The sequence below is a fragment of the Trachurus trachurus genome (genome assembly GCF_905171665.1).
Source record: "Trachurus trachurus genome assembly, chromosome: 11".
Classification (NCBI taxonomy): domain Eukaryota; kingdom Metazoa; phylum Chordata; class Actinopteri; order Carangiformes; family Carangidae; genus Trachurus; species Trachurus trachurus.
In genome coordinates, this window is record NC_139904.1 from 31,564,338 (window position 1) to 31,577,588 (window position 13,251).

General features: G+C 42.7%; 1 protein-coding gene across 1 annotated transcript in view; it reads left to right on the plus strand.

Moving 5' to 3' along the window:
• The window catches only part of col22a1 (collagen, type XXII, alpha 1), a 75,253-nt gene extending 64,239 nt beyond the window's left edge, over window positions 1-11,014 (plus strand). Inside the window, exons 56-65 of the mRNA XM_083981669.1 lie at window positions 855-908; window positions 1,066-1,119; window positions 4,542-4,613; window positions 4,722-4,757; window positions 4,848-4,892; window positions 7,727-7,906; window positions 8,036-8,102; window positions 8,198-8,380; window positions 9,553-9,630; window positions 9,715-11,014. Of these exons, the coding sequence (XP_083837795.1) occupies window positions 855-908; window positions 1,066-1,119; window positions 4,542-4,613; window positions 4,722-4,757; window positions 4,848-4,892; window positions 7,727-7,906; window positions 8,036-8,102; window positions 8,198-8,380; window positions 9,553-9,630; window positions 9,715-9,908 (963 nt within the window). The 3' untranslated portion in view covers window positions 9,909-11,014. The remainder of the gene's footprint in view (window positions 1-854; window positions 909-1,065; window positions 1,120-4,541; window positions 4,614-4,721; window positions 4,758-4,847; window positions 4,893-7,726; window positions 7,907-8,035; window positions 8,103-8,197; window positions 8,381-9,552; window positions 9,631-9,714) is intronic.
• The last annotated feature ends 2,237 nt before the right edge of the window (window positions 11,015-13,251 follow it).

Here is a 13,251-nt window from a genome sequence, read left to right on the forward strand (position 1 = left end):
TTTTTCATGCCACCCCCTATGTGTCAAGATACTCTCTGCCAAATTGTATAGTTGTATGACTATTTATGACATTGTAGTACCTAAATATTTGCATTTACATAATTTCACCAGCAAAATGACCCAAGAAAGGGGGTTGTCCACCCAGGTTTTAATCCTTCAAGTTCCTAGATATCATTTCTGCTGTCAAACCTTTTACAACGCTCCGTGTCCGTTTTTTTGCTTTGCCCCCTGGGTATATAGTGACTTTATGAGAAAACAAAACAGTTTCCTCCACTTTAGAGTAGTTTTCCTTTATGCTCAAAGTATTGCAAACATTTTTCCTCCCTGGCTCAGTCCTGTGAATGATCTTTTTTTTGTTGCCTTTCCTGGAAACATACTCAATAAAATTAAAACAAGTTCTGGACACAACGCAGCATTCCATAATTCATCATGTCTGTGTGACACTGAAGGTCCAGTAGTGTTTGTGAACATTAAGTTTTATATCTTCCGACATTTCTATTTCATCCTATTCATCTTCATGAAATTGCAAAGTGAAATCCCTCTCAGATACACAGTGAAAGGCCACAGCACTTTCATTCCAGGATGTAACACTTCAAAAAGAAAAGCTCACTCATCCTCTGTAGGCCGGGGTTTGGAGACAGGCTGTTCTCACTGCACAAGTCTCCAAATATCACATTAGGTTTTCTTTCTACCTCTTCCACCGAAATGGGAGTTAACTCGCTGCTGCATTAGAGGTTCACTTTTAGTAAAGAGTATCAAATTGTCGTGACAGCCTGAAGTTCGCCCTCAAGGTGAAATATGGAGGACGCAGTGTTTTCAACATAAAACTTTTTAATATAAATATATATTTGCAGGGCTCCAAGGGACCTCCAGGACCAGAGGGACTGATTGGACACAGAGGAGAGTCGGTGAGTCAACAGCAGGGCTGTCTGACACAAACACAAGACAGACACAGCACGGTGTCGGGCAGATAGATGGATATGGACGTAAAGTGGCACTCAAGTCGTTCCTCCTGCTGTCCTTGCTCATCAATTTTCTCATTCTGTCTTTTCTCTTCAATCCTAGGGCAAGCCAGGTGAACCGGGGCCGTCAGGAAAAAGCGGTCTCCCTGGCACACCGGTGAGTTCATGTTGAAATTGAGTGTCTCTCTGTCCAGGCTTTTGATGCAGACTGCAGAGTCAGAATAACAAGCTCCCAGGTAGCTCCCAGACAGCGCAGATTATTCTGTATTTCGCAGAAAAGGTCGATTTTTTTAGAAAAGAAGCGAGGAAGGAAAAGGGGAAAAGTTGCGTTTTCAGAGCTAATAGAGGAAAGAGCTACTGTATGTGGGCTGTAAGTGAAGGTGTGAGGAGGATGTGAAGTATTTCTAGGAGAGATGAGCTGTCAGGTTGTGATGGAGGATGGGAGTAAACGTCGTCCTGACCGGGTTGGAACATCACTTTCCCCTGAGCGAGCTGCGGTTGAGGGGAATCCACCGGGCTGCTGTCAGCAGGAGAGAAAACTTATTGTCAAGCAACATCAGAGCGCTGAGATCAGGCTGTAGTGGACCATCTCCTGGAGGCACACACACACACACACACACACACACACACACACACACACACACACACACACACACACACACACACACACACACACACACACACACACACACGCACGGCCTCCAATTCCCTCAGCAGGTTTGCGTGCCCTGCAGAGGTTTCATAAGCACATCCGCAGACCAATACCTACATCAGGTCTGAATCATCTGATGATGCAGGATACCAACAAGGTCATGTGGGACGGGGGGGGGGGGGGGGGACAACCTTTTGTCAAGGTTGTCCTTTAATTTTTGAAGTCTCAGTATTCACACAGTTTGCCACATCATCAGACGAGGTAAATCAGGCGAATGTTTAGGGCCCCTAAAGGGAAACCCTCTTAAGGGGATAGTTCACCCAAAATTCAAATTTCACTCATTATCTCCTCCCCCTCATGTGGACTAAGGGCTGTGAGAAGTTTCAGAGTCCTCCGTCCCTTCTCTGAGTTACAGCGGGGCTCTGTGCAGCCCTGCATGTCCATATGACGGTCGAGAACGGAGCTCACTTTTCTTCATCCAAAAAGACACACCAAAAAACATCCAAATACCTCCATAGTGCTCGTCTGTAATGTCCCTCTTGTATTGAAGCCCCGACATGAGAAATTGTTCCAAAAAAAATTAAATAAGTCTATATTTTAAGCTTGTTTGTAGCAGAAGCTCCCAGTGTCTCAGTTCACTGCTTTGCCTGTGTCTGTGCAAATCTCGCGTGATTTGCACGGCTCCGCAAATCGCGCGAGATTCCGGCAGAGCAACACTGGGAGCTTCCGCTACAAACAAGCTTAGAATATAGACTTATTTAATTTTTTTGGAACAATTTCTCATGTCGGGGCTTCAATACAAGAGGGACATTACAGACGAGCAGCATGGAGGTATTTGGATGTTTTTTGGTGTGTCTTTTTGGACGGAGAAAAGTGAGCTCCGTTCTCAACCATCACATGGACATGCACTGCTACACCGAGACCCCTGTAACTCAGAGAAGCCACGGAGGACTCTGAAACTTCTCCCAGCCCTTAGTCCACATGAAGGTGAGTAGATAATGAGTGCAATTTGAATTTTGGGTGAACTATTCTTTTAAAATATTGCAAAAAAGTGTTTTAACTTTATGCCTTTTGGAGATCATTTCATCTTCTAGTTGCTGAACTGTTCATATTAATAGAAAGTTTGACCAGGGGTGCCTAAACTTTTGCATGACACAGAACTATATGATATCTCTTTGCCTACTCCAAAGATACTTTATAAATCCCTCTTCTTCATGTTGGCCCACTCACACACAAGCGGCTGATCCACAGTGAGAAATGAGCGACAAGTTAGACCTCTGTCCTGGTAACCTGCCGTTGCCAAGCGCTGTCCCAGCCTTCAGAAAGAAATGGCACCCATTAGGGCTTTATGCAATTGTGCAGTTTGGCTGAGCACATGGATGAGGTTAATTAAAGTGTGCGAGGGTTTGTGATGAGGGACGTGGTGGAGAGACACTGGGACGGTAGATGATGAGGAGTGAGCAGGGGTAAAGCAGAGGGCATGGTGACAGATGTCATTAGTTGGGGAGACGAAATGTAGACCAATGGGGCATGGGATAGGGACATATATGACATCTTGCTGAGAGCTGGATATGAAGGCCATTATTATAACAAAGAGAAAGTTCAGATTAATGTATTAAAAGAAATTATTTTTTCAACAAAGTAAAGATAGATGGGCATTAGATACTTGGGGTAAACCAAAACTGCGTACTTACTGTGAAATAAAACAGGTATTTGGCCCAGAAAACTATGTTTTGTATAATTTGTCTAAAAAGAAAAGATCCCTGTGTGCTCTATGAGAGCTGTATTCTTGGTCTTCATATCGAGACAGGCAGATATGTCGGCACAGCAGAAGATGATAGAATTTGTAATTTATGTGACATCCAAGAGGTGGAGAATGAAATTCATTTTGTGTTCTACTGTCCTTTCTATGACTCTATAAGACAAAAATTGTTTAGTAAAGTAGATCCAAATAAGGAATTTGTGTGGTTAGACGATGCTGAGAAGCTAAAACTTCTTTTTCATTTGAATATTTTTGCATTTTCTTTATTTCTTGTCTTGTCTCATATGGGATGGGCCACAGTGGTGACATGACACGAAAATAAAACATTCATTCATTCATTCATTGTAGCAAATTGAGACAGACATTGTGAGACCTGCAAGATAAAGACGGCGCTTGTTTGTAATGTGACGTGTTGGTATTATTCACAACAGAGTGTTTAGAAAAAGAAATGGAAGGAGCTGCACACCGGTCCGTGGGCTGAGCGATGGTTTCCTGGGAGGAAGTGTAACTGTTGCTAACTGGAGGGCAGACGATCCGCAGCCAGCTATCAGAGAGGAGCCGATGGTATCAGTCAGCAGAGGGAGCAGAGCATCAGAAATAGCCCGGAGGACGGGGGAGGGCAGCAGCCAGATGCAGGGGGGGTTAGAGGAGGAGATGGAGGGTGATTTTAGCGGAGGCTGAAGGTATTTAGAAGCAGGATCGGATCAGGATGCTGCCAAAAAAAAGTGTTGTCAGATCAGACCAAATTTGCCGTGCAAAAAATGGATGGTGCAGTGAGCGGTGAAGCCAGGGAGCACGTATCCATTTCTGCAAAATAAAGCAGAGGATTCTTGACAAGTGGAGGTGAGCAGGAAGAACATGAATCAACCTGTAATTTGTGCAAACATTAGAGAATGCCTGCGCTCTGCGGCCGCCACAACCAGCTTGTCTTCAGGCCACACATGTCCCTTGTAAATATGAATTTTAATCTCTTCAAGCTGGCATGTCCCACCGCAAGATTGGTTTATGAAATTTTTATCCAGGCCACTGCTGCATGTTGATAAGAACTGCAGCTAAATGTTAATCTTTGCTGAATCCTCAGTAATGAACCAGGCTTTTAGAACACAAGTACAGTATGCCACGTGCGTGCCGTGTGACCGACAGCCTCGTCTCTACTGTCACACAGGGTCTGAGGGGGGACAAGGGAGAGCCTGGCAGCCCGGGATTACCAGGATTTAGTGGGCCCAAAGGCCCCGCGGTGAGTAGGAGACTTTTTTTTGTGTGTGTGTGTTTTTTTTTATCAAAAATTTGATTTCAAATCCCAGATTTGTGCAGTTGTTGCTAACTTTGATCTCCATCCCCCCAGGGTCCTTCTGGTCCACTGGGTCCTGAGGGAAAGCAGGTCAGCACCTCCCACGTCCACTGATGTATCGTATTGTATCTTTCACTATGTGTGGAATTCTTGCTCAGACCTTCTCCTTTTGGTTTCTAGGGGATGCCAGGCAGAGTTGGTGATCGTGGTGGCAAAGGAGATAAGGTGAGTTCTAGGGATGTGAATAGGGATGGGTACCGAAATTCGGTACTTTTTTGGTACCGACCGAATTCCCACCAAAGTACCGAGTATCGATTCACATAAAGTCAATCGGTACCACATTTCGGTACCTGAACGCACCTTCGTCGTGCGTCAGCAAGAGTGCAGTCTGCATGAGCCCCGCACACTCGCGCCCGCCCCCCTTCTCTCTCTCTCACTCTCTCTCTCACTCTCTGAAATGAGACGCGGAGAAGCGGTAGAGCCAGCCCGTCGTTTTAAATCACTACGTGAAAAACAGCCGTCCGTCATTTAACAATGACGAACGAACTGTTGTGACAATCCGTACCGAAGCGGTCCGGTCCCGAGTCCCGCTTCTCATCACAGCGGCGCCATTCAAGTCCTCGTCACGTAATGAGAGCACATCTAAACGAGGATGAAGTCTCCCCCTCTCCTCTCGTCAAAACGTGAAGTCCACATGTTGCAGAGTTTGCACTGCAGTTTCAGTTTTTTTTTTTTTTTTCACAAAGTTTCACACAGAGCTTTCTGATGGCTGTAGGAGTCTCTCCATGTTTCTCCTTTTCCCACAGTAAAAACTGACATTTTTTCAGACAAGACTATAGTCTCATAAACTTTTTTTATTTTATTTTATTTTTTTTTTAATTGAATGACTATTCCATTAGGCTATATTAAAATCATTGCCCATCCCTAAAACATAAAATACTCTTAAAGGCTGAGGAGTTGTGATGTTGTTAGGAGGTAAATATTAAAATTTTAGACATTTTTATTTAAAAAAAATTTTTAATTACCACACACACAAAAAGTACCGAAAACAGGTACCGATTGGTACCGGTATCGGTTCCCAGGTACCGAGTATCGATACCGTATCGATTCAAATGCGAAAGGTACCCATCCCTAGATGTGAACAAATCCATCATCTGAACCAGAATCACTGTCCAGGATTGTTTAGGGATGCAGTAAATGTGAGTTTGATTTCTACTTCTAGATAAACAAACATAAACATGAATCAGCAGATACAGATATAAAAAAATAAAAATAATATATATATACACTACTCACAAAAAGTTAGGGATATTTGACTTTGAAGAATATCCCTATAAAAAGTTGATGCTACAGTGATATTCTATCATGAGGCCTTTTAAGTAGAAGGATGCAATGGTCATTTCTTTATCTCAAACAAAAGCTAACAACAGTGGTGGCTACAGCACAACAAAAATCTCAATGTCTCAATAATTTGATCATTGATGATTGGCAAGTGACTCCAACGACTGTCGTTAGAACACAATAGGGCACTAACGAAGTCGAAACCAACTTCCCACCAACGACTGTCACTCCAACTACTGTCGTTGGCACTTGGAGCACAAAAGGGAACCAGTGACATCATCACTTGTGAACGCCCACACAAGAGGTTAAATAGTGAGTCTCCACACCAGATAGTTGGACCAGTCCCAGCCTGGTCAGCTGCTACATGAACTGATGAAGCCTCTTGGATGAGAGGTGAAACGTCTTCCTAGACAAATAACTAAGTCCAGTTGCTTTCGATTTAACCTCCTTTGAAATACTATGACCTGGACAAATGAGAATATGCACCGGCCAATAATTTGATCAGTTTGATCAAAGTGTTGTCTTGGTCTCATGATGTCACCATGGTAACATGGTGGAGAGGAGAGGACTGTCTACAAACCAGAACCAGAACATTTAGTGGTTCAATGACAACTGAACCACTAAACCAGACGGTGCTTGTGATGTTTGTAGTTAATCACCCTGTTAGAGAACAGCATGTTATTCAATAAGTAGGTGAAACATTGAACTGGACATGTGCATTCAAAAGTTTAGAGATGGTTCAATTAAGTTCACCTGTAAAGGTCATAGTGCATTTTAGATGCATTCTGAAATGTAATCCAAAAGCCAAACATCCCTAACTTTTTGTGAGTAGTGTATATGTATATACTGTATATGGAACTACAAATGGACTTGTTAAATATATAAATAAAACACTGTTTTCCAAGCTTGCAAGGCCAGTGCAGGACTGAATATTGAACTGGTAATGTAATGTTTATGCAGAGTGACCTGGTTACATAAAGTGTGATGTGATCTTCATCTTCATTCAGGTCCAAGTGTAAACAAACACGGTTTGCCTAAGCTTATGACAAACAATTGTTATCTTTTGTTGTGGAGTGTCAAGCTGCTCTGTGGCAAGAAGCTCAGACATGCAGACATGTGTGTGTTTGGAGAGCAGAGGAACACGTCTTCATCATAAGTCTGCAGAGACATCAGGAGATGCTGCTTGTGTTCTTCACCAATCAAAGAATATCTAACCTCCAGACTGCTTTTCCTCACCGATATTACAGTGTCATTAGTTACAATGGATCTTGTTTGTTCATTGTTGTAATCAAGTGAAGATCTGATCATATTCTGAGACAAATATATCAGTTTATTAATGGTTCAGGGTTTTATTGAAATAAAGGAGTTTGTCTTGCTGCTGTATTTAGCTTGCTAAGGTTTACCATGTACTGTACTGTAGATACTGATCTCTGAACAGCCATTACCTGCCAAGTCGTAACACAGAGGCATCTCACACTCACTGCTGGCTAAATACAATTCTTGTATTTTCCCAATGTTAAATCATCCTGGTCTATTTTCACTAGTGTTTTTATTATATTATAGGTTTTTTGGGTCAGTAAATTAAACATACATAAAGGGGAACAAAACAAAGGAACTTCTAACAATTAATTAACATTGGTAGTTAGTACATACAGTAGGGATGATATCCAGTTTTACCCATCAGTCATTCTGAAGGACTTGTCTGATATCTTATCAAGGGTGACCCAGGTATAAAGGGAGATAAAGGACATTCAGGAGAGTCAGGAATGCCTGGAAACCCCGGTCCCCCGGGCAGAAAGGGCCACACAGGGATGATGGGCATGTCAGGACCACCAGGAGAGTTGGGGGCTCCTGGGCCTCAAGGACCTTCAGGAAACCCTGGTCTCCCAGGACAGAGGGTGAGTCATATCCATGGAAAACATTCATGAGATTTTGAAAGCAATGTTGATGCTACGGCGTTATTCCCAGAGGACGGAGGTTTAGGTTTTTAATAATTGAGTGAATCATTAACATCCTTGTTGTCTCAGGGAGAGTCAGTATCACTGGAGCAGATGCGACGGCTCATCCAGGAAGAGCTGGCCAAACAATTAGATGGTGAGGAGTCCACTTCTTTCTGGATCTGTCCTTGTCCTTAGATCTCATTTATCACCGGTGGATGAGATTCAGCTCTATTTTCTTTTTCTGTCCAGCCAAACTGGCTTACCTCATGGCTCAGATGCAGCCAGCTCATGTGAAGAGTACAACCGGCCGTCCAGGACCTCCGGGCCCTCCAGGGAAGGAGGGCAATTCTGGACGACCCGGCCCGCCTGGAGAGCCTGGCATGCCTGGACAAAATGGAGGAGAAGGACCCAGAGGACCCATGGGTCCTAAAGGTAAGACGGAGACTCACAGCGGTGTTACTGATCCTGTTTGTGACCTTTCTAAGACTTTTAGAGTCACAGCACCAACTGAGTTAAAATAACTTCCTGCGTTAATATTTTGTCATTTGATCAATTTTTTCAGATTAATCGTACAGGTTGTGTTATTACAAAGTGTTATATCTAAATATTTAAAGGGATAGTTCAACATTTTGGCAAATTGGCCCATTGACATAACCCCTATCGTCTTAGGAGTAGGTTCGTTACCTTTAATTGTCGTTGCAAGCTATTTTTAGAACAGTGGAGCAGAGCCGCGAGCTGCTCAGAGCTACGCTATGGAGGCTAATGGTACAACAACAACTCCAAAACGCTCTTGTGGACAAGTTGTGACCTGCACATTCACCGCGCTATTACAAGACAGCTCTGCTCCGCCGTTCTAAAAAAATAGCTTGCACCAACAATTAATGGTAACGAACCTACTCCTAAAACTACAGGGATTATGGCAATGGGCCAATTTGCCAGAAATGTTGAACTATCCCTTTAAGTTTAGCCACAGCTTTGTTGTCATTACAGTTAACATCCATTAGAGCTAGCCTGCTGACTGCAGCTGGATAGATAGCTTAGCTTTGCAGCACATGTACTAGTTTTTCACTGGAGCAGGAACCAGCATCACCATCACCATCCTCCAATCAGGACTCAGAAATAAGATCTGAGTGGAAACAAGATGCAGATAGTGATTCAGGTTATGAATCGCAATTCTACACAAAATGGACTGATCGGCCTCCCTTTACAGCCACATTTCAGGCTGATAGCAGGAGAAAGAACGTTGGTGCCAGTGTTTCATTAAAGTCGGTTGCTCTCTATATATCCACCTGTGAGCCCTCTTACTCTGTCTGCCCTGTAAACACATATTCATTGCAATCTTCATCATAATCCTAACAGGCCGGAGAAGTGAAGAGCTACTGTGTTTGTATCTGCTGACTAAGCGCTCGCTCTCCGTCTATCTGACTCCCACTCATTCTGTCCATGACCCACTGCGTTGCATAATTCCTTCAAATTTTATGTCATGAACCATTGTCAACACTCAGCAATGCTGGCTGGTGTTCAGAATGGCTGATTAATAAATGACTGAGGCGGATAATGTGCAGAAATCCTACTGACTGTTTATGTTTTCCTCTTCTTTTCAGGTGAGAAAGGAGGACGAGGGGAGAAGGGAGAGGCTGGTATTGGTGATAGAGGAGAGCATGGCGCCCCTGGCCCAATAGGTAACAGCCAGTGTCTTACCCATTGTCTTTGTTATCAGTAGGTTGCTTTCAGACGCTCTCTAACTGCTGCTCTCTCTGCTCCAGGTCCAGCCGGCATGCCTGGTTATGGTAAAGACGGAAGCCCAGGACAAGCCGGAGCCCAGGGAGAGCCAGGAAACCCCGGTCCCCACGGTCAGGCCGGACCTCCAGGTCCACCTGGCCAGTGCGACCCCACCCAGTGTGCCTATTACGCCAGCCTGGCACAAAGACCCCACACCAAAAATGTCAAGGGGACTTAAGAAAGAAGAGACACAAAGAGCTTGAAATCCAACTGTATTTATGAACTTGTTGTGTCAGTCTGAATCAAGAACTTTTTCCTTTTCGAGATAACCTCAGTACGGAGGGCTGAAGCAATATGTGCTGCCGGTCAGATTCTTTGTTTTGTTTGTTTTTGGTATGAAACTTGGGACGGATGGGGATTGAGCATCGGGGGACTTTTTAAGATTTAATATGGGGTAAAGAGGGCAGCTAAACAGTTTTTTTTTCTCTCACTTGCATGCTTCCTGTAAAATATATAGGGAGATAACAAGGATGATGCAGTTCCCTCCTCTTAAACCCCCCCACCGGGAGTGAAGATTTGGGATTCAGATATTATATCGTTCCATCAGTAATTATCACAAAAGTACAGCCAGGCGTTTTCTTGCAGGAATATGTCAACATCACACTCTTTTTTTTTTTCCTGCCTCACACCGTTTTGCATCAGTTATCCTTCGCAGCCCACACTGTACTCAGTCAAGAAATAGTTGTCACTCGCAGCATCTTCTACCAGTCTGCTGCTAATAATTCAGTCAAGGGAATTATCTGTTTAGTTGTCACTGATTGGAAGCGGGGAGGACTGTGTGAGGCACTGTCTCAAATTCAGATAGTGATTCTGTGTAGGAGGAGTGTTAATGAGTTAGTGTGGAGAGTGATGGATGACCACGTTGGTGCTCCTCTTGCCTCCAAGCTGGTAGCAGTGTGCTAATGTCGCCTTATTTTGGATGATATTGCTGCTGCAGAACAGGCTGGAAAAGAGAATTGGTCTTAAAGAAAGTCACACTTACGTAAATTGGAATTTTGCCCAATTTGTAAAAGGTAAACATGTTTGATTTATTTAGACAGAAATGAAATAAGATTTTATTCTGGGAATAAACTGGAGGCAGCAAAAATTCCCTCTGTCACAGCTCATGAAGCAGAGTCTTGGCAGTTGGAACGGATTTCATTGCTAAATTCTAGTTATATGCCTAAAAAGTAAAATAGTATCCATCCATCTGTATTTTAAAAGGGTGGTATCTAATTTTGTAATGAAATCCAATTAAATTTTAATGACATTGTATGCACAAGACATATATCTCCTGTAATCGTTTGTTCCCAGACAGGGCTCTGAGTCTAAAGGACAGACGGCGAGTTAGAAATGTCACCATCACACATCTACTATTATGTTTAATGAAGTGGCTCTGGCCATTCTCTCCGAGGTATGCATGGACTTGGGCAGTGAATGGCTTTGAGGAGGTGGTATAATTGCCGCCTTTGTTCACCTTTCTTAAAAAGCTGCTTGTTTCACACTGCTTTCTCTAAACGTGTCACTTCCTTTCTGTTCAGTGAGGCTTATTAAGAGCCTGCGCTGTGGCAGCTCAGCCCTGCTCTGGAAACACATAGCTTTTCTTATTTGTCCCTTGGAACCTAAAATTGGAGAGTTGCTTCCCTGCATCCCAACGACTGAATCGCATTGTGGTTACCATTTGAAAGATGTTTTGCCTCACGTCCCTCACGGACCAATTACACTTCTCCCCAACCTCAGACGTATTGGTCATCTCGAACCTATTAAATAGCCCCTACAAAAACACTTTGTCTTCCTTTCAAAAACACAAAGAAATACATCAATAACCACAAAAGCAAAAGGGGAATTGTGGGTATCAGTTTTGAAGGAGCAAGTTAAGAAATCTTATGTAAGCTTGCCAAGATGATCAACAGGTCAAACATTAACATTATATGAGCCTCAGGTTACCTGATGGAGGCTTATTCATGCAGAAAGTCACATTGCTGCAACAACACAACTTAATTTCTTAAGATGATATGAGGGCAGATACAGTACAGTAGGATCTCTTAGTCTGACCAATATTTCTTGATTGGTCTCTTGGCTGGAGATTGTATTGAAGCAAACCTACTTACTTTCTAAATATTAACACATCCTTCATCTAAGATATGCACCCGCACACATCTTTTGGCTGATTTTGTTGCCTTGTATGACAAATTATTGGCAAGTCATTTGCTAATGTTAGCAAAAGGTTGAATTTGACTTTTATCCTTATGTGGACAGTAGTCGCTCATTTTAAACTGCAGTAACTGAGTTAACTGGGGGGAAAAAATAGTTGACTAACTGGTTGTATTCCAAACACAGAATGGGGTGTCAAATATTGAAAAAGAGAGATTATTAATCATTCATGTCCGTGAATGAATGAATCCAAAACTTCCAGCAGGCTGGACTTACTAGCTTGCATTATACCCAAAAATGGCCATTGTAAAATTAGCTGCTCGGTTAGGCTAACCAGCTAGCTAAGACTAGCCAAAGATCTCAGCCTGTTTTAGCTAGCTAATCCATAAGACTGAGTGTGTATGCTTTTGCTTTCTGATATTGTCTTTTTTATTTCAATCTAACATCACTTAGCCAACAAACTGTTCTCTGAGATTCAATTCAACCAATGAGACGCGGTTTGGCCTTCAGAGCAGCTTTGCATCTGAGAAAATTGCTCCTATTAGCAAAGCTTCATTGTGAAATTTTTGAAGCTACATCTACACTGAAACATTTTTTATTTTAATTCAGCACTTAAAATCAGTGCATTTGGTGACGTGTTTTAAAACTTAGATGTAGTAGTGTAGATGTGATGTAGCCTCATAGTCTACTTGCCAACAATGAGTACCCGGAAATGTTGAGTACCCCAAAGTTTTATGTTAGAAATAGATAGTATGGGTCCCCAGTATTCAGAAACTGCCGGATGCTAATTTATATATATTGGACAATTAGCATAACAGGCGTAATTAGCATAAATTAGCATAATTGTCTATATGGGCAATATTTCAACAAAATTGACTTGGCTGATCTGGGCAATATTGGAGTGGTTTTATGGGTTATTGATGATGCTGAATCCATTTCTGACATTTTCAAAATTCAAAATGGCTGTCTAAACCGATGACCAGATTTTGAAATCCATCAAAATCGGCCCACTGGCGGTTAAAATCTGGTCACTTCCGGTTTAGACAGCCATTTTGAATTTTGAAAATGTCAGAAATGGATTCAGCATCATCAATAACCCCTAAAACCAATCCAATATTGCCCAGATCAGCCAAGTCAATTTTGTTGAAATATTGCCCATATAGGCAATTATGCTAATTTATGCTAATTACGTCTGTTACTCTAATTGCCCAATATATATAAGTTAGCATCCGGCAGTTTCTGAATACTGGGGACCCATACTATCTATTTCTAACATAAAACTTTGGGGTACTCAACATTTCCGGGTTCACAATGGGGCCCTATGGGCTGGCAAGTAGACTATCAGTGGTAGAGAGCGCTTTTAAATGCAGTAAAGTTCAAACCAGATT